This window comes from Chelonia mydas, chromosome 9 (genome assembly GCF_015237465.2).
Source record: "Chelonia mydas isolate rCheMyd1 chromosome 9, rCheMyd1.pri.v2, whole genome shotgun sequence".
Taxonomy (NCBI): Eukaryota; Metazoa; Chordata; order Testudines; family Cheloniidae; genus Chelonia; species Chelonia mydas.
The window spans coordinates 60,940,078-60,963,562 of NC_057855.1; the positions used below are offsets into that span (position 1 = coordinate 60,940,078).

The following is a 23,485-nucleotide window of genomic DNA, read 5'->3' on the forward strand; positions in this document are numbered from 1 at the left end:
AAGTACTCCTTTTCTTTTTGCAAATACAGACTAACACGGCTGCTACTCTGAAAAGAATATCACACCAGATCAAACCAACAGTATAGCTAATCCAACAGCCCATCTCTGATAGTAGTCAGTAGCAGATGCTTCAGAGGAAGGTGTGAAACCTTCATGATAGACACTTTCTCCACCCATGGGTACATTACTGTGTGAGTCCCTTTATACTCTTGTCATTGACTCCCCCTTAAGAGGGAAGAGGCTAGGAGGCCCCCTTGCTGCAGGCCTGAGTGGAGGGCTGTGGGAAGCTGCACCCAGAAACAAGAGGGTTGACTCTGGAGGGACGTTTCCTGAGCAGAGGTAGGACCCACAGGCAGAGTGGACTGGGGGAGTGGAACACGGAGGGGAGCTGTCTTGCAGAAGACCTGACATGGGTGAGCAGAGTCATGGGAAAGAAGCAGCTTGGGTGACCCTCAGGTGGATGTCCTGGAGAATGGAAGCCTGGAATAGGGGTGAAAGAACTGGGAACAGACTTCAAACTGACTCGTGGTGGGTGGTCTGGAAATGATGCCCCTGGAGGAGGGCATGGAAATCTGCTGTGATTTGTACATGTTGTATTTTGGGGGTTGGGGGAGAATGGTTTTATCATGAGGATTCTGCAGCTTACTGTACATAAATAAACTATGCCTAGAGGTGGGTCTTCGAATTGGACACTGAAAGACTATATTCCTTTCTATGGGTGAATGAAGGGGAAACTGAGGCAGGCACACTGGTCATGATACAGCTGGCTGTAGGAGGGCACCCCAGGAAGGGGCATCCCTGCTACAATCCCTATGAATTTTTATCCTTCCTAGTGTAACTATAGATATTGCATACAAGTAGCACTGCCTTTCTTGAACCCTGCTTACTTCTTGCCCTCCATAATGTCTTGAGGCAATGAGATCCACAGATAACTGCATATTGTCTGAAATGGACTTCCTGTTCTGATTTCTAAATGTGTAGCCTTTCAATTTGTATTGAATGTCACCTTGCTCTTGTATTATGAGAGAGGGCAAATAGGAGTGTCTGACTTTCTCTATACTATTCGTTATTTTATATACCTCTATCCTGTCTCTCATTAGATATCTGTCAGCAGTTGTGGGCAGGTGCTTCTGTTCACTGTCTGGCACGCTCACCCTGTGACCCAAGAACCCCTTAATACCAACTGACAAGGGGGTGCAGATGGGTTACAGGACTCTCCTGATTCTGGATTGTACATGCTGGCTCACCAAAGAGGGTCATATGAGGTCTCAGTTGAAAGCCGGTGTCTCACTAGTCATCAATATCATTGTGAAAAGTATGTACAGGTACAGGTAAGGAGTTATGTATCTGTTCCAGAAAATTATGTTCTTAAGCATGTAATCGAAAAGCAGGTCACCAGATACGTCTTAGACCGGTTCCTGCAGACAGGAGTCAAGAAACATTTCTCTCTCTGTCCGGAAAGTAAATTAAGCATTGTAAGTTAACACAATGGATGCCCATTAACATTTGACTTCGTATGTAAAGAAACAGATGTGAAATCAACAGGAAAGGAAGATACAGGAACAAACAAGCCATGGGGAGATGGGGCATTAACCTGTCCATAGGTAAAGATGACAAACTCTGGGTGTATTTCTAGAAGACAAAGAAGACAGCCTGGCCCCCTTCACTGAGGAAGAAAAAGGACAGCACCTCTGCATTCATGAAAGTGGGGTCTCAACCAGATTTGCTTGAAAAAAATGCTAACGAGAACACTGGGTAAGATAAAACTTCTTTAGCCAGGAGGTTAACCTGCTAGTTAAATTTAGTCTCTGGAAAGTGCGTTTATAATTTTGTTTTACATGTAAGTGCTCCTTTTCAATATTCTTACTTTCTGTTACTTTGATAAACTTGTTCTTGTTTTCACTATAAATACATTTAAGTGCTGGTTCTGCGTTGAATCTTACAAGCTGGTGGGTACTGTTCCTTTGCCAGCCTGATAAGTCTGTTTGTTCAGTGATTAAGGTGCTGGATGGTGCAGGGAACACTCTGAGTACTTCGGGTTGGTGTGTGCCCACCACCCCTAACCTGTACACAGAGAGCAAGGTCTGCAGGGGCCTGGAAGGCAGTGCTTGTACTTCCATAGGCTGGTGGTTTCAGGGAGCTGATCCATGGCAAACATGCCTTCATGCTAATGGCAGGTCGTGGTGAGGTGTCTCTCAATTCTTGGTCCTGTTGGGGAGCACCACCACCTCCCTCCCCCCATAACGTTCCATGTAAATAGACTTGGTTGAAATTTTTTTGACAGCTTTTTCATTGAAAAATGGCTTTTCCAGGGCAATGACATTTTTTTCACAGGAACATTTCACAGTGATTGAAATGTTTTCACTTTCCAACACTGTTCTGGAACAAAACACCTGAACAAATTTCATTTCACCACTCCTTCTTACTCCTTCATTCCCAAAAATGGGGGTGGGGGGGATTAAAACTGGAAGCCAGGGGGAAGGGAGAGAAGGACTTCTGCTTCCTTTTTTACTCCCCCTCGTTAAACATTAAAAATAAGAAATGGGGAATGTCCTCCTCCTCCTCCTCCTAACAAAATAAACCAATACAAACATTTTCCATCATAAAACAAAAAATTTAAAAAAAATCTTTTATGAAACATACTTTTTTTTTTCAAAGTGGCTCTACATGTACATTTACAATGCTACTCTTCATGATTCCATAGACCCCATTCTATAGAAAGATCCCCATCTGTATGGCCCCTTATGTCTGCATGGGGTCCCGCTACAGGATCTGGCCTGGGTGTATCTTAGCTATTTCGGCAGTGCCTTTCACCTGGGTATATTCAGCAACGCAGTGCTCTAATGTGCTCTAACAACACTGGACTATTTATAAACATTAATTCTAGTCAGATTGTTAAAGTCATCATTCTATAAGGGCTAACATGCTGTACTGATGTAACCCGAAAAATGAATTTAAACAGCTATATTGAGTTCAGCAAGTAACTCTATAATCTCAACTTCCCCTTCCAGTTTTGCTGATCACATGAAATAGCTCCAGTCCTTGTTAGATCATCTGGCAGAGTTTGTACACATCTTGTACGTTACATGGGAGAGGGGATGCTAAGAGACTATGGGGAACTGGGGTGAGATGCTGTGCAGCTCCTCGAGGAGGCACAGCACAGAACCTGCAGTCTGCGGAGAGAGGGGGCTAAAGTGGTTTTAAACCACCTTTGAGTTTTGCTAATCCTGGGTTCCTCCAGGGCTGCAGACTCCTGGAATAATTTAGACAGTCCTTGGGGGCTAATTTACAGCAACTCCCCTAGGGTGCCCTATGGGTCAAAGAGCTGCCCAGAATCTCCTGTGTGTTGCGTGATGCAGCTGCACCCTGGACACCCCCTCTAAGGTGGGACTGGAGAGAGTGTCCTAGGAAAGCAGCTTTATGGCAGTCTTCCACAGGGCCTGTGCCAGAATCCGCCCTCTGCTGGTTATGAGGCTCTGGTGCACCATGCACTGCTCTGGGATTGGAGCAGGGTGAGGATCTCCCGACTGGAGACAAGTTACTGGTGTGCAGTGGAATAAGGAGGACAGCTCTCCAGCAATGGGAGGAGAAGGAGAGCCACTGAGGAGCTTGTGAGCTAACAGAGAACAGTAAGCACAAGGAGAGAGGAGGCTCTGAGACACAGGCTGCATGGGTAAGCCACCTTGTCTGCATTCGCACACGCAAGTGCTTTTCATAATCACTTCGCCAAAGCCTTTGGGATCAAAACACGGGTTATTCAGCTGAGCATAAAATGGGAAGAATTCATTCAGCTTTGGGGAACCAATCTGATGCAGCCATGGCAGGTGAAATAACTGAAGCCATGTGTTGCTAGGAAATGCCTGGAAAGATTCCTGCAATTCAAGACAGACCTGGCAAGGTGCAGGCAGTTACGTTTTGTAGACTGAAGGTGCCATGGACACAGATTTGGAAAACAGGGTAGAGGGTTGCTGCCTGCAGCTGGGACTTGTGGCAGGGAATCAAGAGGGTGGGAATGATCTAACAAAGCCAAGAACAATGTAGTTCTGCCAAGTCTTCCCAAATGAGTCCAATGTCAAATGGATGCTGTTTAAAGGGAATGGAAATATGGAAAGGAGACTGTGACTGCAGCAGAAGGAAAGTGGGGGTTAGTTGGAAGTGATGCTTTGGGGAAGAAAACCAAAACCCCAACGTGACTCAGGAACCAAGGATGTATAGAGAGGAAAGCAGGAGCACACCTGCATTCAGAAGGGATGATGGGATATTTGCCCACCCAAGGGAGCCAGAGGTGGGGATCTCACACCACAGGAGACCAGCAAAGGTAAACGTGGGTAGGCTGATGTCCAGCAGGCTGATCCAGCGGGAGTTCCACTAGCAGAGCCGTTGTGTTGGTGGTTTTAGCCACTGTTCTATCCCTTTGTCTCTGGGTGATGACGGCCACACCAGAGCGTGACTACACTAATGATCCTATCCAAAGAATACAACACTGACTAATCAGGAGCAAAAGGACACAGGTGGAATATTTTACAGTAAACACTAACCCTCAAGAGATGGAGAAAATCAAGGAGGAAGTGCTGGTTCACACGTTCGGTAGCGTGCTCTTACATAAATAGACAGTCCTTATTGCCGTTTGGCCCCTACAGACTCCATCACAGACCACGGGACAGAGAGGAAATGATGACTGGGAAGACGAGCACCCACCCATGGCCTGTATCAGTGATGTTAATGGAGAGGACCCTAGGAACAGCTGAGGAGTTTAAAACTATTGCGGTGACCTGATCCTAGATCCAGTTTACCTCCTGGTGTAATTTAGAGCATTCCCAGCCCCGCTGGCTATGGTCTTTAGGGATTGCTGGGATGCAGGGCATCCCAGCAATCCCTAACTTTTCCCCTGGGGGAATTCCCTTTACACCAGGGGCTGCAGGCTGGAAAGGGGCCACACTGGCTCTTTGCCAGCTATAGAGGGGCTTTTTGGCCCATCATTGTGAGAACAGTGCAAAGGACCTGGAGTGGGGCTCGGGAACGAATTATTCCTCCACCCTCAGACCATGCTGTGGGAGAAATGTTTTTCCTAATGCCTCAATGCATGTTGTAAAATATATGTAGACCAACAGATCTGACAGCCATGGAAAGTGCCTTTCATTCCACTTTAGCTCCATCGCAGCAGATTACTACTTACTATCTATGCCCCTGACAGCAATGGGAAACAGCATGGCTTAGCAGTCACTGAAACCATCAGACCGATATGAAGCACTGTGCAAACAACTTCCTCCCATTGCAGGGAGCAATTTATGACACAACACTCTTGGTTTCACCCAACGCTCCTTTCCACTCCTCCCCACACATTGTGGACTTGGATTTTTTTCCCCCCTTTTCTGATGGGGAAAATCTAAATGAAACACTTTGTTTTGGAGTCATTTTGATATTGATCTCTGCATCTGCCTGAGCTCTCCCATGCCTTAGGGACGCTGTAGTTTTTCGACCAGCTGTGTATTAAAGTCAATGCACTGTTCACCTAAGTAAAGTTATGCATCCATTTGTGTTTGCAGGGTTGGCAAATGTTAGCACACTTCAGGGGAAAACCAGTATCGCAGAATGTTTCTGGGCTTCACCTGCACTACCACACAAACAGGCAGCGTTGCCTCTCCGGCTCTCTGAGGCCTGCAGAAATGCCTATGCCTCCCCACAGCAGAGATTTATCTGTGAATTCCTTGAGGGGAAGCCACGAAGACCCCAAAGCTCAGAAGTGACTGAGCAGTACTGAATAAAACCTGCAGCAAATGGTGATACAATGCCCGCCTGGTGTAAATCAGCATAACTCCTCTACAGGCAATGGAGCTTTGCCAGTTTGCACAAGCTGAGGACTTGGCCCACCGACGAGAGGGGAAAACCCACTCAAGGAACTGATAGTTTTGGGAAGGGAGTGGAGGTACAATTCCTCTGTGGATCCCACTTACAAATCAATCCCCGTCCCGCAAACTGAATCACTTACATTCCTTTGTTTTTCCCAGCAACAGCATTCTGGCCAGCTCGAAAAAAGCTCTGATTTCCCTCTTGTAGAGTCTGCTAAGATTCCAGGCATAGACCTGGAAGAGGAAGGAATGGGTGGAAATGCCAGTGGATCTCTCTCCTGACTCTGTGTAGCTCCCCATCTCAATCACTACCCAGCCATTCTCAGCAGCCTCTACGCTGTGCCTGATACAAAGCCTACTGAAGTCAGTGGAAACATTCCTGTGGACCTGGATGGGTTTTGGAGCAGGCCTTTGGGAGAGCTGTGGAACTGATCATAAAAAGCTGGGAAGGGAAGAACCCAGCTGCTCAGCACTGAAGCCCATTCTAAAGTCGTGCCGTTCGCTAGCTTCAGCGAGCAAGGTTGTTGAATCGCAAAGACTCTGGCACCCAGACTATGCCACAGCAAGCACACTGTGCCGTGGACAATAGCATCGGCTTGGACTTTGATTTCCATGAGGGTGAGCTACAATGTCCCCTCTAATTTTTGACAGGCCGTGTGCGCAAAAAATTTCTTCTGTGCAAATTGTTGGGCTTTTGGGCAAATTTTTGTGTGCACGGTGTTTTGCCGTGTGCGCGGGGTTTAGGATCTGTGTGTGCACGCGCACATGCGCACAGCTTAGAGGGAACAGTGGCTCTACCCCTAAACATGAAAGCACAGCTTCCAGCATCCTTCCCGGCTTTTGTTTTCGGCAAACAAGACAGTCCCATGGTAAGCAGCACACTTGTCACTGAAGGACTATCTGCCTTCCAATTGCACACTTGGCTTTCACAAGCTATGTAGCCTCAGAGACGGACAGTACTTCGATAGGAAACCTCGAAAGCAGTGATACTCAGACCTCAGTGAATCAGGAGCCAAGTCAACCATCAACATTGCCCAAAAGAGCCACTGTAGTGTGAATTCATTGTTTTCATTTAATATAAATAAAATAAACTCATTCCTATATATATGCTTCTCACAGCAAAATGACTGACCAAGCATTCTATAACTGGTTAGTAACACAGTAAAAGCATCCTGATTGGTTAATAATGAAATTACGCAGTGTTTTAATACCATGTGCTGCAAAAAGCCGCAGGAGACACATTGAAGAGCCACTTGGGGCTCCCAAGCCTCAGTCTGAGGATCACTGCTCTAAAGGGGAGCAGCAGGGAGCAGTGCTGGTGATTTAGCAGGTGCTACTGTTCTTTTAGTCGGAGGAATGCCCCAGCATGGTATGAGGGGGTGCTGTCTTTCTGATCAGATGTAGATACTGGCCTTCATTGAATACTGAGGGGCCCCTGTGTGTTTGATACTCTCAGGGATTAAACCTCATCGGGCATTCTTTTATCCCACTCTGATGGTTGCTATGCTGCAGGGCTGGAACTCCGATCTGGGTTCAGTCCCTGGCTCTAACATAGATGCCTATGCAAATTTGGGTAGTTCACTGTAAAATGGGGATAACGCTACCTTTGCCTGTCTTGTCTACTTATGCTACAAGCGTCTCTAAGCAGAGATTGTCTGTCTGTTACTATGAATGTGCCCATGGCCTGGCATCATGAGGCTCTGATCTCAGCTGGGGAAATTCAGATAACGATGACTATTCTTGAATAGTGTCCTCATTCAGAAAACAGGGCATAGCTTTAAGCCAAAGCCCAAAAGACTTTACATAAAATACTGTTGTGAATAAAAGTGTTATTTTCATGGTTATTTCTTCATTTAATCTCTATATGGTCACGTCTATATTAAAAGACCACAGCTTAGATTGCCAACCCAATTAAAAACATCCCACTTAAGTGGAATAATGTAGGATTATTTATTGTTACCCCACCATGGCTGATGTTGCACTGGATATTTCAGCTGCGAGGCCGTACCTTTGGGAGGTCATTGAACAGGATCGGGTTGGCATTCTTCAGCCAGGCCATAAGTGGAGTGTAAGGTAGCAGGTCATCATGGTAGGGCCCATGGGTGGGTGAAATTAGCTTGCTAGCCAGCTGCATTCGAGTAGGAACTTGACCATTCCCCTGAAACAACAGAAAGAGCAAAGCCTAGCTCAATAAAATCATTCATATGCAGCACTTGGCAAATTTAAACGAATCTCTTCCAGATTGCTTGCGAAGCTCCAGTTCTGAACAGGGGTGCTGGAACAATTTGTATAGTGGGGGTGCTGAGAGCCATTGAACCAAGCTGTAAACCCTGAATATAATGGAAACTGCTTTAAGAGAAGGGGTGCGGCCATGCCCCTACTTCCAGAACCTATGGTTCTGAAAACATTTGAGAAGCAATAAGTTACTTAGGAGAGCAATGTTAAAAACCACTATGGCCATGTATCTACACTTACTGCTTCACCAGTATAGCTATGGTATGACAGCAGGGTGGATGCAGCTTATTGGTGCAAAGCTGGGCTATTCCCAGGATAGCTTATTCCATCACCACCACCCCTCAAGGAAATAAACTATTCTGGTATAGCCAGTATAGCTGCATCTACACTAGAGGCTTTTGCTGGCATAGTTATGTTGGTGAGGGATCACACCTCTTCACGCCACTGACCGACGTAGCTATGCTGGTAGAAGTCTGTACTGCAGATGTGACCTATGTTGCATCCAGTTGTAGGGGAACAGGGCTGAACAAAGTGATAAGCTGGGAATGTCTGGTCAATCTGCAGTGGGAAACTAAACAGAGAAGCCCCATTTGTGATGCTGGATCTTAGCGGGAGAAACAGAAAAGTTTGTTCATCTTAAATTCAGCGTCTACTTATGAGGACCCACATTGCGCAATCAGATCTGCGCAGGTACAAGGATCTGGATAGTGGACCTGACTGCAGGCCCAGGATAGCATAGTGCAGGCTACTTTAAGGCATTCTCTCAGGCTGCTAGGGAGACAAGTTGGGGGAGGAGAAGTTGAAGGGCAATTACAATCTCTGGCCCTCACCATTTCCAAAGGGAAGTTTAAAAGGGAGGGGAGAAAACAGGGCGTTGGCAAAGCAAGACGTCATTCAATAAAATAACCCTTAGTATTGACTCCAAGCATAAATCCTTGCGTTATGTGTGTGATTAGTCACACTCAGAATCTAGAAAACTAGATGTGGGCCATTTCGCAGTGAGCCATAGTTAACACAGCTATTTCCAACAGCACAGTAGAGCAGTGGTTCTCAAACAGGGTTACGTGCACCCCTAGGAGTACACAGAGCTCTTCCAGGGGTACATCAACTCACCTAGATGTTTGCCTACAACAGGCTACATAAAAAGCACTAGCAAAGTCAGTACACACTAAAATTTCTTACAGACAGTGACTTGTTTATACTGCTTCTGTATATTATACACTGAAATGTAAGTACCATATTTATATTCTTATTAATTTATTTTATAATTATATAGTGAAAATGAGAAAGTGAGAACATTTTCAATAATAATATGCTGTGACACTTTTGTATTTTTGTGTCAGATTTTGTATGCAAGTGGTTTTTAAGTGAGGTGAAACTTGGGGTATGCAAGACAAATTAGACTCCTGAAAGGGATATGGTAGTCTGGAAAAGTTGAGAGCCGCTGCAGTAGAGTACTTAGAATCTACTTTCTGCAGACAATAATATCCAGTCATGGGCCTGATGGAGTCTCATCTCAATATGGTCACAGCTGCGTGAGACCAGAATCAGGACCCAGGTCTGTTTCTGACAAACAATATTCAATAATGACGTGGCAAGGACTACTTTAGTCTTTCAATAGGCATGAGAAGGAGGAAACGTGACATAGATTTCTGTGCTCTTAGGAATGGAATTTGAGTCCCACTCCAGAGAGAAAGCCCTGAACGGAATGTCTATGCTCTCCTAGAACTGACCCCTTCTCCTTTACAAACCTCTGCTTTGTCCAGTCCCAGCCGAGTAGATCCTCTCCCGAATCTAATGTAGATGTTTAAAGGTGACTTTTTGAAGGGATTTGGGTTTGTGCTCCCCCCTCTTCATATATAAAGAAAGCGAGAAAGGTGTTGTTTTCCTTTCCCTGCCCTGCCAAAATAGGAGATTTCTGCTTATTTTTTAATCTAGCAATAGCAGGAGTCTCACACTTCAAACGAAGGTGCAAGTAATTGGAGACTTAAAGACATCCTTTCTCCGAAGCATTCATTAGGCTCCGAAGTTAAATGGTTGTGGACAAAAACGAAGCTATAAACAAGCTGATTAATATTCCTTCCTTTCTCAATTGCCGCAACCAGGGGCATGCACAAGGAGGGGCAAGCAGAGGCACGTGCCCCTCCCCCCCCAATAATCGGCCTGGGGCACAAAACTTCTCTGGCCCCAGAGAGCTCCTCCCAGGGCTGGGGTGGTGGGGACCAGCGAACTCCTCGGGGGTGGGGATGGGGGTGGGCACAGAATGTGTCTCTCCAAAAGGGGTCAAATTTAAATTCCTGCGCATACCTCTGGCCGCATCTTTCAGTCTCTTCCCTCTTGTGATGTAATCATTTCATTAGTTTCCAGTAAACGTAGAGTCCTACAAGCTAATTGGGACCTAAGTTTCTAATGTCTATAGGAAATCGGGGAGGGACAATCACTTCTTTAAAAAAAGTGTTATTCAGGGTTAAGCCTTTTTTAAATTTGACTGTTGCAAGACAGTGGCATGGGAGGACAGTTCTCCAGATCAGCAAATATGTGCAACACTGCCCCCCTGTAAAAGACTCAATCCAAAGAAGGTTTGTTTAGGTGTGTCTAAAAAAGGGCTGGGGAAGGCACCGGTGTCTTTTAACTCCTTCTGTGCCCGTTTTTAGGGTAGCACTTTCTATACCTCCAACATTGCTTTGCCAAAATAGTAATTCCTTTCAGTGTTTAACACATACCACGGCAAGCTTGGGGTTAACCTACCTGCAGTTCAAAGATGCTTGTAATATGGCTGATGAAACTGTTTTCAAAGTTCTGCTTCAGTGTTTCAAACATGATCAACTGTTCTGCTATGGCCTGCAGCTTCCGGTAACCTTGAGTTAAGGAGGAGAAGGCTGACATAACGAGAGACTGCACACGCAGCACTGTGCCCAAAGACACATCAGTCATGAAAGTGACAAATATGACAGGTCTCAGAGACGTGCAGTTTTGAAGAAATACTCTCATCCAAACCCAAAAGGAGTGAAATATTCACTGCAGCACTAAAATAAGGACAGCGCCTGAGTTTAAAAAAATATGCATTCAAAGTACACTGCTAGCTGTCCGTCTTCATGTGCAAATATCCAGTTTCTGTACGATGTGCTCACTGCCCTTTCCCTGCACAAATGAAGCATATCACTGCACCCATGGGGTTTTGAAATCAGACCCACAGTGTATTATTCTAAAGGAGCAAATAATTCCCCAACACTCATATAAATACAACTGGGCTGCCTCTTGGTTCTGTGTTAAAAACAAGCTTCTGTTAGCTCTTTTCCTAAATATAAGACCAGATAAGCAGTCAGCATATAGATGGCTCCTGGCTGCACACTGTTCCAATGTATTTAGGGAAAAGGGAGCTAAAGCTTAACTTAAGCTTGCTCTAGCAATGCTTTCCCCTACCCCGTAACATATACAGACAGAGAGGGGGCTGGCTAATTCTATGACCTGGAGGAGTAGAACCCTTTCCTTCTGATTTCTTTCTTCATGAATATGCACTGATGGGGCTGCCCTGGCAATCCCAAACTTTTCCCTGGTTGTGAAAACAGCAAGTTCAGGATGACAGACAACACCAGAGTGTGCTTGTAAGGTCTGTCGGAGGTTGATCCTGAAGGTCTTAGAGTAACCTCCAGCATGTCTCCTAGAAGAGCATTACCCCTTACACGTAGCTCCCCCAGCTAACATCCAGCATTGGTACCATCCACTGTCAGAAGGCAGGATACTGGGTTAGGTGGACCATGGGTCTGACCCAGTATGGCCGTGCTTATGTTCTTAACATGTACCCCCACCACGCTAACCACATTCAGCTCTCCATGGGCATCAGCCCTATACCACTGAAGATCCCAAACTGGCAGGTCAAGGCCAGTCAGGAGTGGAATACCACTGACTGGCAGCCCAAGTAAATGACTGAGAACAGAGCTCACTAAAGATGTGGGGAGATGAAATTTGGTGCAGAGAGAAAAGTTTGAGGTTTTGATTCCAGTCTAACACGGGTTTGTGTTGAAGTAAGAAAGCAGGATACGCATCCCTCACATCAGAAAATAAAGTGAAGTAATGTCCCATGAGTGCGTGGCACTTCAGATGGGACTGGAGGAGAACAGACAAGTCAAGTGAAGCCTGGGAGTGATGGAAAGGTCAGGTCAAACACAGAAGGTTCCTGCGCTGTAGCCAGTTTTATGTCTGAGAATGCTGAGGTCCGAGGAGGTGAAGTAACTTGAACAATGAGTCTGGGATCTCATACTCATTCCTTCCAGGATTTTGCTCCAGTTGAGTGTTAGAATTCAGGGCTTCCTTCTGTTTTAGAGCTTTGCCTCAGCCAACCGGCAGGTGAAGGGTTTGGGGCAGTCCCTGGAAATCCAGAAGGCCATGGTTCAGAGGAGCACCTGATGGCCCAGTGACACAGTGAGCCTATGCAAATGTTGGACAATACAGTGCTGTGCTCTGTGGGCAGCTCACGTAACTGTAAGCCAATGGGGCTGATTAGGCACAAAAGGTGGCGGTTAGCTTCTACTCCTACTCACCAGGCTGTATCTGAACGTTCATGCAGCTGGAGAGAGCTTCCGCTGCTGCAATGCAGGCCTTCACTTTGCTGGGGCTAGAGAGGTCGCCCCGGCTCAGAACCCGGCGGTGCGTCTCACTAAGGTCCAGGTTACTCTAATCAAAAACCCAAGAGAACTGATTTAATGCATGCTGCCTCCCTATCCCTCCTCCCCTCACCAGCATCCAAGCTTGGTGTCCTATACCCTGTGTGCACATATGAAGGATGGGCACTCTCACTGTTTTAAGTGGCACAGTGCTACATTAAACTGCCAGGCTGCATTCTCAGTCAAATGCATCGTGCTGCCATTTCCCCTTCAAAAATAATAGTGCACCATAAAAACAGCAGAATTCCCAAATGGGATCATGGCAAGGGAGAGCCTAGGGACCCAAATCACAGAGCAGGGCTCCACAGTGCTAGGGGCTGTACAAACACATAACACACAGACAGTCCCTGCTCCCAGGAGATTACAAGTTAGAGAGGATTGTTGGAGTCCATGAAGCCAGGGGCAACTATTTTAGCATCAGATTGCTGCCTCAGCAGCAGTGCAAAAACAGCATGCCAGTGTTCTTGTTTCCCATATGAGTGACCTATTTATAACAGGAGAGACAGCACAATCCTGGAAGCTGATTGGCTGGTGAGGAGATAAGAAGAATTTCAGGCAAACATGGTCCAGAAAAATCAAACATTTCTTTCCCTCCCCCTACCACAAATATGACCCTTGTTGATAGTATCTGCATCCTGTGCTGCAATGCAATTAAAGAGTTAATGCTTTAGCTGTCGCTATGCCCAGGCGTAGTGCTGAGGATCTATGTCATTGCTGATAAAGCACTGGTCTTTGTTGTGAACTCATGGGCCTCTCTGTGCTCCTTTCGGCTGCATGGTCAGCTAGCAGCGTGACACATCCAGCTGTCTGTGTTCTGTGAGACCCTCTGCTTCCAGCCATGTCACTTCTGCTGTACCTGGGCCACCCCCGTCATTTTAAATCTGAGCAGTGTGTCCATCACCGTAGTATGTAGGCCTCAAAGAACTGCCCTGCTCCCTCACTTCTAAGCCAGACAGGTTGGGAGCCTTGTGGAAGGCAGGTCTGGATCAGGCTCCCTAAGCCCAGTGGGCCATGCATCAGTCCCTCTGTGACTTCACCTACCGTGAGGAAGAGAATCTCGCTCATCAGCTTCTCATGGTTGGAGTCTATCTGGTGCAGCAAGGAGTTCCCCTGCTGGATGTGATCCATCTGCTGCTTCACGCTCCCCAGCAGCTCATCGTAAACCTGCAAGGTCTCCTCCACTTTGGCAACCTCTGCCAGGGCCTCGTCGATGGAGCCCATCAGCAGTGTCACCTGCTTCTCGGAAGAGATGATGGCCTGGAGATTGGTCTGTGAACAAGAGAAGCAGAGTGCTCTGGTACAGCACAATGCCAGTGCAGTGATGGGTGCTGTGGTTGGCTTACACTCACATACACACAGACACTTTGATCACTAGTGAGGATCAAACACAGGGACGTCTGCAAGAAAGCCACCAGGCCTCTGCCACTTGGGCCAAAACAGAACTCCTTTGGTGGCAATTGCTACAGCTTGTTAAAATGACTGGGGTCCACCCCTAGAGGTAGACATTGTCACACACTCTCTCTCTCGCTCTCTCTGCCAGTGTATCCTATTTACACCCAGCTAAAATAAAATGCCTTTGGATTACTGCCATAGCAGCAGAGGTTTCTGGAGACCATGCCATGCCATGGGGTTCTGCTGTGTGCCCTGCAAGGTTCTGAGGGTCCGACATGTCCACAGCACCAGCTCAGAATATGAAGGCAAGTGGCATGGCAGCTTCTGAACCACTCATGCAAACACAAGACCCTTCCCTAGATACAGCCTTTGAGGGCCTTGAAGTGATATTATGCCAGGGAAATGTTGCCCGCTGGGTGTGGGTGAAGCACATTCCTTGTGTATTCATACAGGATGCCAAGCTCCACGGCATTTTGTAGTAGCCACCTTCCTTCCCACTCTGAGGAATTTTCCTGCTGCCTTCAGTGGGGCTGCCGGAGGGAATCCAAGATGGCAGTTCATGGGTGGGGCTATCTCAATTTGTGTGCTGTGAGATTTCATGGGACCTGTGCCATCCAGGGATATGAAGTATCACAAAGTAGGTCCACTCCCATAATAATTTCAATCTGACACATTGTCTAAGGGTTACGTGCTGTCCCAACAGCACAGCCTGGATAACCAGGTCTTGCACTGGAGAGATCCATTGGATTGAGAGAGGAAGTGAACAGACCTTCCTCCTCAGGCAGGGGAGAGGTTCTGCTTCTGTATATTCAGTTTAAGGCCATATCCATCACACACACATGTGCTCTCAGCCTCACCCACCCCAAGACACACAAAGGGAAGGCTCTATGCTGCTTTCTCTCCAGCCTGTCCATGCCTCTGCTCCTTAATGCAGCTCCCCGGGCCCTCTGATTCCAGGCAGCTGCTGCAGAGTGCCCCACAGCCCCTGAGCTGGCTGCCACCCCAGAGAGATGGGGGAGAACAGGAGGCCCTGCAAGAGCCCCAGCCACTACCAGCCCAAGGAGAAAAAAGGAAATAGCAACTCCAGCAGAGTAGCTGGAACCGCCACAGCTACCTCCTCGAGTAGACTCCACAAAGAGCAGAAGAAAGAAGGGTGCTGTAGGGCTGGTGATGGCACCTGGTTTTCCTACAGGGATGGTGATGGCACCTGGTTTTCCTACAGGGCCATGGGTGCTCTGCTACTGCCTGCTCCTTGTGGGGGGGACACACTGGGGGCAGCAGTGATGACCGGCTCATTGCTCTGCTGGAGCTCTTGCTACCCTCCACTTCCCAAGGGTGAGTGTGGACTCCAGGGCACTACGTGACCCTATAGCCAGCTTTACCCATGGCCATAGTTCTCTGCATTCCCACAAAAGTGTCTGACCCAGGCCATCATGAGGAGGCACGCAAATTCCGAGCCAATAGCCACCACACACACGGCTTCCTATTCTGATGGTGGAATTAATGAAGTTAAATCATGCATGACGTGTACATATATATAAGAAAATGGGAGGCACTATTAGCCTCAGGAGGCCTTAGACATTTGCTTTGACAGGCCATGGAGCTATAATTGCTTGTTAATCATCACTGACAAGATCTGTTAGAGATTAACTGGTTTTGAAATGGTAATTATCGTAGCCACTGGTTGAAGCACCATGTTGGGTATCAAATAAGATAATCAATAGATACAGGCCTGGGAGGATTGAGGCTTCTGGCCTGTTGTTTTTCTCTTTTAAATGATTTTGTCTTTATTAATATTAAAATTAGATGGTGAGTTTTTTATTAAATAAAAAGCAACATCAACAGAAGCATCTGTGCCCCCACAGTAAACACAGGCAGTGCTTTGCAATCATGAAGGCCACAAAGGAAAGGGGACAGAGGTTCTGTAAATCAACAACAGGCCTGGCTTCCTAGAGAAGCTAGAAGGGGCTGTGTGATGGGGTGTTCACCCCACACCAGAAAGGAAGGGGTTAAAAGCAGCCTAGGGAAGCAGTGCAGGGAGCAGCCAATCACAGAGAGGCTGCACAGAGCAGCCAATCAGGGCCCAGCAGGCTGATGTAAAAAGGAGCTGCTGGGCAGAGCAGGGTCAGTTGCTTTAGGGAGCGTAAGGAGAGAGGATTGTGTTCCTAACAGCCTGTAGGAAGGTAGCACCTTGGACAGAGCAGGTGCTGGCTGGCTGCTGGGACTTGTGGATTGGAGGTCCTGAGAAGAGTGCAAAGAAGGTGCTGGGGCCCCTGGGGAAGTGGCCCAGGGAATTGAAGCAGTTCTGATGGAGAAGTTAAAGAGAGGCAGCAGGAGGCTTCTATAGCCAGGGTCCCTGGGCTGGGCCTGGAGTAGTGGGTGGGCCCAGGTCCCCTCTTCTCACCACTGGGGGAGTGGCTTGACAATAGAACTAGGAGATACTCCTCTCCCACCCCCCTGCAAAGGGGAAGACATGGATGGTGAAATGGCTGGAGGGCTGAGTCATGAAGAGGACACTGCTGTTCCTGGACTGAGGTGAGTCTGTAGGAGGAGAAAGAGCTGAGAGCGGCACTACCAGGAGAGGGCGTGCTGGCTGAGAAAGCTAATCTGTGTGATGGTGGGTAGGAAGTGCCACTCTGGTGAGGGAATTCTGTTACAAGCTGCCCTAGACCCAAAGGAGGTTAGTCTACAGAGCCTCACTGAAGGAAGACCTTATTGCTGCTCCCCTGAAGGGATGTGTTGGCTGCCACTTCCTGCAGCTCCCATTGGCTGGGAATGGCAAACCGCAGCCACTGAGACCTGCTGGGGGCTGTGTATGTGGATGATCAACGTCAGCAAAATGTCTCATGGCCCGCAATCAGATTACCTTGATGGGCTGCAGGTTGCCCACCACTGCCATAGGGGCACCATGCATACCTGTCTGTCCCACACATGGTGCCATTTTAGGAGAGGCATTGCTTGAAGCTGGTGGGCTTGGCCTCAGCCAAAAACAAAAAGACCCACAATGGAGCAGGGAAGATTCAGTGGAGCCCTAAAGAAAACAAAGACCTGAAAACTGGGCAAAGAGCCTGCCACTCGTCCCTTGAACTCTAATAAAGCCATGTATAAAGAGAAGAGAGGGCAAGCTTTCCTACAAGCGCCTGATGGGAGTGATGACAGACACCACTGAGCTTCTGCTTGGTCAACCTCCACCCCCCTACCAACGCTCAGAAGGAACTGAGTAGCATTTGGGGCTTTGTGTGTGGCTCCATGCAGGTTCTTATCTCAAAGACCCACAAAAACTAAGGCAGGCAACTTTTCCTCCCGCTCTGAAAGTTCTTGGAAGCTGCCAGATTACAAACCAGTGTAATTTCCCCATTGCTGCTCAGCTGCCTTTGTGTCTCAGATTTCCAGCCTCACTGCAGTGGCTCCAGGATACGCTCCACAAGATTCCAACTGACATTTTGTTTTTTATTAAGTGCTACTAAATTATAGCCATAAACCTCCAGCAAGCCTGTCACTGCTGTCCCTTCTGATTTTCTTATTAGGGCTTTTCAGAGCCTTGGGACTTTGCCTTTAGCAAAGCGGCACCAATCAAACTGGCAGAAGAACTGCTAGAAGGGACAGCTCTCTGGAGAAATATTGCTCAGGTAATGATAATAACTCTACTGCATGAGATGTCTCCGAGTTTCAGAAACGCATATGGATTTAAGAATGCCCTGGAAATCGGTGAATGAACTAGGGTATCAAGGTACGAACTGGTGCTCCAGGCCTCACAAATACAATGGCCACTGTCTCACTTGCCACAAAATTTTAGCAACATTTTGTTAATGTTTGCAAAGTGCTTCAAGATCCCTAGATGAAAGGTGCTCTAGAAGAACAGTGTTTTTGTTGTTATGCTGTAGGCAGTATATGAGCATATGCATGACTCAGTTGTACACAATAATATTAATACTTTTTGATAAATGCCACATTTATATTTATCAAAATAATAAGTGTTAATAATTATCAATGAATGGTCCTTTTAAAATAATGCACTTTGCAGCACCTTTCATTTCCAAGAACTTAACCAATATTTATTATGTACCCTTGGAAGATAGGTATTGCTATCCCTAATTTACTGATGGGGAAATTGAGGCACAGAGCAGTATGTGACTTGCCCAGGAGCACACAGATGTTGTTTGCTGTTAGAAACAGATCTCAGGAGTTCTGCTTCTCAGATCTAAGGACTACATACCAAAGTACAAAGAAGGCACGCTGGTATGAAGCGACATAGAAACACAGGTTCGGAATAGAGAAAACATAAAGAAACACAAAGCAAAATGGATTTAGGATTTTGTGGATTCTGATAAATCTTACATTATTTCTTCTATTGTTTTGTTTTTTGGTTTTTTACTTATCTAACTATAAAATCCAGTGGAACCAGAAATGTTGCTGTATTGTAAGTGCTCTAAACCAGTGGTTCTCAAAGCCGGTCTGCCGCTTGTTCAGGGAAAGCCCCTGGCAGGCCAGACCGGTTTGTTTACCTGCCGCGTCCGTAGGTTCGGCCAATCGCGGCTCCCACTGCCCGCAGTTCGCTGCTCCAAGCCAGTGGGGGCTGCAGGAAGCGGCGCTGGCCAAGGGACGTGCTGGCCGCCCTTCCCGCAGCCCCCATTGGCCTAGAGCGGCGAGCCGCGATCAGCTGAACCTGCGGACGTGGCAGGTAGACAAACCGGTCCGGCCCACGAGGGGCTTTCCCTGAACAAGCGGCAGACCGGCTTTGAGAACCGCTGCTCTAAACAAGCATCTCATCACGTTCCCTCCAGTACTTAGAGACATAAGATGTCTTCCAGGGAAATGTAATAAAATACAGGAACATTATATAAATGAAATAAAACACAGCAGCTTTTTCTTTTCCACATGCAGTGTCTCCTGTTATTTGAGCCTCTCGCCTGTCAATCATTCCCTTGCTCTTTCACATGCTACCTCATCCTCTCGCCTCCCCCTCAATTCCATTCTTTCCTGGTCCTCTCCTCCCAGCCTTCCCGCTCTCCATGTTTCTCAGGCCTTGTCCTCACTGGGTACTTACCTCAGGGAAGTTCACACATGCTAGCGCCCCCAAGGTAAAAATGGCACTTTTTTGAGCAGTGAAAACGAGGCCTTAAGAGTCCCCACCTCCTTCCCTTTCTTGTCCCAAAGAACTCCATCTCTCCTATGCTCTGTTCTTCAGTTTTACCCCCCCCCCATTGCCCCTCTGACATTGTAACCCCTCTCATAGTTTCTTTCCTCCCCTCTCCCCTTGCTGGGCTGTTGCTGTTGAATGCCTATTTCCCCCTCTTCCTTTGCCTCATTTCCCCCCCACCCCCCAATAGGGGCTGCTGAGTGTGCAGAGTGGGTCCCTTGTTCTTCTTTCCTTCTTGTGCCATCTACCTGCAGCCATGCTAGCTCTTCGCTCTCCTCCTTCACAGCCCTGGGAGCCCAATGGACAGGGAGACTTTGATTTCAGGGACGGTGCTAGCACCGCGGGCGGCAGTCTGGTTGCCTCTCTTCCAGGTACTCCAAACATACCAAAGGACCTGTATGCATGAGCTATCTCTATGGGCCTGGGAAATACATTCATCACCATGATGTCTCATGAAAACCATGGGTAACAGAAGCTGGTGGGTGCTGATCCCTGCCATGTATTAACCCTTTATAACTTGCCCCAAGTCATTTGACTGTTGCCTGGAAATACACCCCATTCCCCTGGCAGCACTGCCATGCGCTGGGGAAGCAATGTCTTTGAACTCTTTAGAGGAAGGGGAGAGGTATTTACTGAAGCAACACCCTCTGACAGCTGATCTCTGTGTCTACACTGCAGAAAATGGTGTTCTTAATTCAGGTTAGTTACCTTGTGCTGGGGTAGCAGTGCAAACACAGCAACTCAGCTGTCAACTCAGGTCAGGAGCTTGACTTCAAGCCTATATGTCAACTCAGGGTGCTAACCCATTAAAAGCTGAGTTGCCCTATCTTCACTGCTACTTTAACCCAAGATAGCTAGTGCAGGTTAGCTGATCTGAGTTAAGAGCACACTTTGTTTTGCAGCGTAGACACACTCTGTTACTTTGAGGGCAGCTTCCAACGGGGCCTATTTACCTGTTCTCTCACCCAGTGAAAGAGAGCCCTAGTGCAGTGCAAAGCACTGTTCAATTAAAGGCAGTGGCAACATTCCCACTGACTTCCGTGGGGCAAGCTTTTGGCCCTAAATTGCTGTGTGTCCTAATAATTGGCTTTTTAGCTCAAATAAAAGAGCCAGAGCTCTCTATGGGCCTCATCCAATTTGCAGTTAAGTCAACGGGATTCTTTCCCTTGACTTAGGTGGAGTTGGCCCAGGGCCTAAGCAAATACCCAAGATGAATATCAGAAAGCCGCAGCTGTCTTGCCCCTCACCTCATCCAGCACCTGGAGCTCTTTGCTCAAATTCTCTGCAAAGACCATGGAATTATTCACTATCAGCTCATTCTCCTCCATCAGCTTCAGCATGTCAACCGTTTCCTTCGGTGTCATCTCTTGGTAGGCACTGTGCTCGGCCTGGTCCCCAGCCTCTGTGGTGGCATTTCCAACCTCTTGTAGACTCTGTTTCCCTGCATACATGGGGGAGATTCATGGATGACCACAGCATTCTAGTTAATTTGTTGTATCAACCTTTCCTTTCTGCGGAGACTAATCAGTTCCAGTCACTCACAAGTGACATGGGTACAACACTCTTAGCCTACTTCCCAGGTGATATTTATTTATACTGGAAGAAAATCATGGCATGTCCTACTACCATTCGTCTCTGGGGAGGCAAGGATCAGGGCTGGGCTAGCAGGACACTGTTGCAGGTCAGGCCTAAGACATGTGGGCAAACTGGAGTCTGGTTGTGCCCCTGCCTGCTCCCACCCGAAGCAAGGGAAAGCCCACATGGTGATGAGGTATCTGCAGGGCACCTGCGGGATCTCAGAGATGACCCCACCACTCCAATATCCTCAGATACACTGACAAACACATCCAAGAGACAGATGAACCCCCATGTATCTCAATAGACGCACTGATTGGTAGCGTTCCCCCAATAGGTAGATGGCCTCTTTTTAAGCTGATGCTGTTCCCCCACCTCCATACCTTGCCCAGCCCAGATACAGCCGTTAGAGGCAAGATAAACTGTCCATTTTTCACTCCAGCCCAGCACTTTCTCCATGTGGCAACAGTCATGGGAATAAATTAGCCTGCTCTATAAATACTCTCTTAAGCCTGAACTCCCTGGATGAGTGATTCCTTCTTTCTCTGTCTGTGACTGTCTCTCACATTTCATGCAGCAGGCTCTCAGTCCTCAGCTTCCCCTTCCCTCTTCCCTGCTGTCACTGGGAATAAAATGAGCTTTGTCCCAATCTGACCTTTCCACCAAACTAACAAAGTGACACCAAGGGGAAGAAGGAGATCCCGCTAACTATCCACACCTATACAATTGCAGTGGCTTAGCAGCCAAAGTATATCCAATAGAGGCACATTTATCTGACTTCTGACCAACCAACAACCCTCATTAACTAAAGGACAGCCATAAAGGACATGTGCGTCTCTGGCAGCCAGGTCTACTGTGCAAGGGTCAGAGGGGAGGAAAGGAGAAAGCACGTGCTCATACTGCTGTAATTGTAACTAAAGGTCCTGCTTAGCTTCACTCTTGCTGGCCAAGACTAGCTCTGTTACACGGACTGTTTCTGTGGTCTGAATCTGATTTCTCAGGGTAAGGCCTGTCAGCTTGTGAACCCAGGACTGCAGAGCTGGCAGATAGCAAACACCGTCCAATAGCAGCTGAAACCAACTTGCACTCCACTATCCAGAACCTGCTGCCAGCACAGACCTCAGGAAGTCCCAACTGAAGGGGTCTGACAGGCAGCAGCCTGATAGCTCCTGATTGGCTCCCCATCCTGTATAAACCCACAGGGCATTCCAGGAAGTATCCAGGCAGCAGTGTAACTCTCCTGTAGCTACCATTCCTATTCCTGCCCTTGAACTCCTGCCTTGGACCTTGGCTTGATTCAGACCTTGCCTGAAATGTGACTCGGAGGTTGATCCAGATCCTTGGCATCAACCCCGGCCTGGAACTTGACTACAAACTCCTCTGCTACTCTAAGCCTTGGGTCTGATGCTGCTTGTGACTGCCCTTTTCAGGATCCTGACATTCCCTCTGTTCTTTTCATTACACCATGCATGCCTTAGATTGCTTTGAGGTGAAGTCATTGGGTATGCCCTTCAAGGAAAGGCAGCCTTTTGACAATCAGGGAGAAAATGGTACCTGTTCTGGAGCACAGTTGAGGCAATCCATTAGAAAATCCCTTCCCCCAGCCCCCAATACTGACTCCAGTCAGGAGGGTCACAAAAAATGCCAAGGTCCCACAAAGCGTGACAGAAATAAGGGACTGAAGCTTACAGGGATCAAGGCAGAGAAAGCCACTCTGCACAAGTGTGACAAGAAGCCATAATTACCTTCCAGTATGCAGGAGGGGATGCTAACAAATGCAATGCTGCTGGAGAGGTATCGGCGGTTCAGCTTCCACAAGCATCTGATAAAGGCATTCTTCTCATCAGCGCTGACAGCTGTCCACTTGTAAACCTTATCAAACTGCAACTCAAACTCCAGACATTCCTAGACACCAATTACAAGACCTGCAATTAATTACATTGGTGGCTATAAGGCATTTACTCTACGCTATGTGATACAATTTAACAAATGTGCTGAATACTGTAAAAGAGAAGACATCCCATGTAGCTAATGCAGCAGGCTCCAGTGTCAAACTGATTGCTTAGCTAACGGAGCATGGGATGAGCAATTTTGGAGGGCTGTAGCTCTGAGATTAGGATTTTTAATGCTACCACAAGGTCACATTGCAAATGAAGAGTCTGACATGGAGTTAATCTGAACTGAGTTCACTGATACAGAGGGTAACTTGATTTTAACAGTTCAATAGCGATGAATCATGTCTGCATCCATGCCACCTTGGGCGCTGATTGTGTCTGCTCTCATAAGCCAAGCTGTGTTGGGCGTGGCTAGCAAACAGAGGGGTGTTTGCTGAGGAAGATTCAGATGCTGCTGTAGGCCTTGGTGATTCAGCTTGCAGGTAGGGGATGTTGTGCCAGTGGAGGTGCTGCCCATTGACGCTAAGGTTCTGATATCTTGTGGAGTGGTAGTGTAGCCTAATGAATAGTCCTGTAGCCTAGGACTTAAAGGAGCTGCGTTCTGTTCCTTGCTTGGGTATTGAGTGATCCTGGCAAGTCAGTTCAGCTCTTTGTGTCTCATTTTTCCCATCTGTAAAATGGGGATAACATAAAGTGCTTTAAGATCTACAGCTGAGAAGAGCTAGACATTATTAT

At 47.4% G+C, this 23,485-nt stretch overlaps 1 protein-coding gene across 3 annotated transcripts in view; it reads right to left on the bottom strand.

Moving 5' to 3' along the window:
• The window catches only part of LOC102938923 (exocyst complex component 1), a 59,026-nt gene that overhangs the window by 22,158 nt on the left and 13,383 nt on the right, over window positions 1-23,485 (bottom strand). For 2 of the 3 annotated variants that reach the window (XM_027826367.3, XM_043522438.1), the window contains exons 4-10: window positions 22,601-22,760; window positions 20,528-20,721; window positions 13,790-14,017; window positions 12,626-12,758; window positions 10,833-10,942; window positions 7,858-8,007; window positions 5,990-6,083 (exon numbers count right to left, since the gene is read on the bottom strand). In XM_027826367.3, coding sequence (XP_027682168.2) covers window positions 5,990-6,083; window positions 7,858-8,007; window positions 10,833-10,942; window positions 12,626-12,758; window positions 13,790-14,017; window positions 20,528-20,721; window positions 22,601-22,760 — 1,069 coding nt within the window. Of the gene's footprint in view, window positions 1-5,989; window positions 6,084-7,857; window positions 8,008-10,832; window positions 10,943-12,625; window positions 12,759-13,789; window positions 14,018-20,527; window positions 20,722-22,600; window positions 22,781-23,485 lie in introns of all 3 variants that reach the window. The other variant, XM_043522439.1, reaches the window with a different exon arrangement.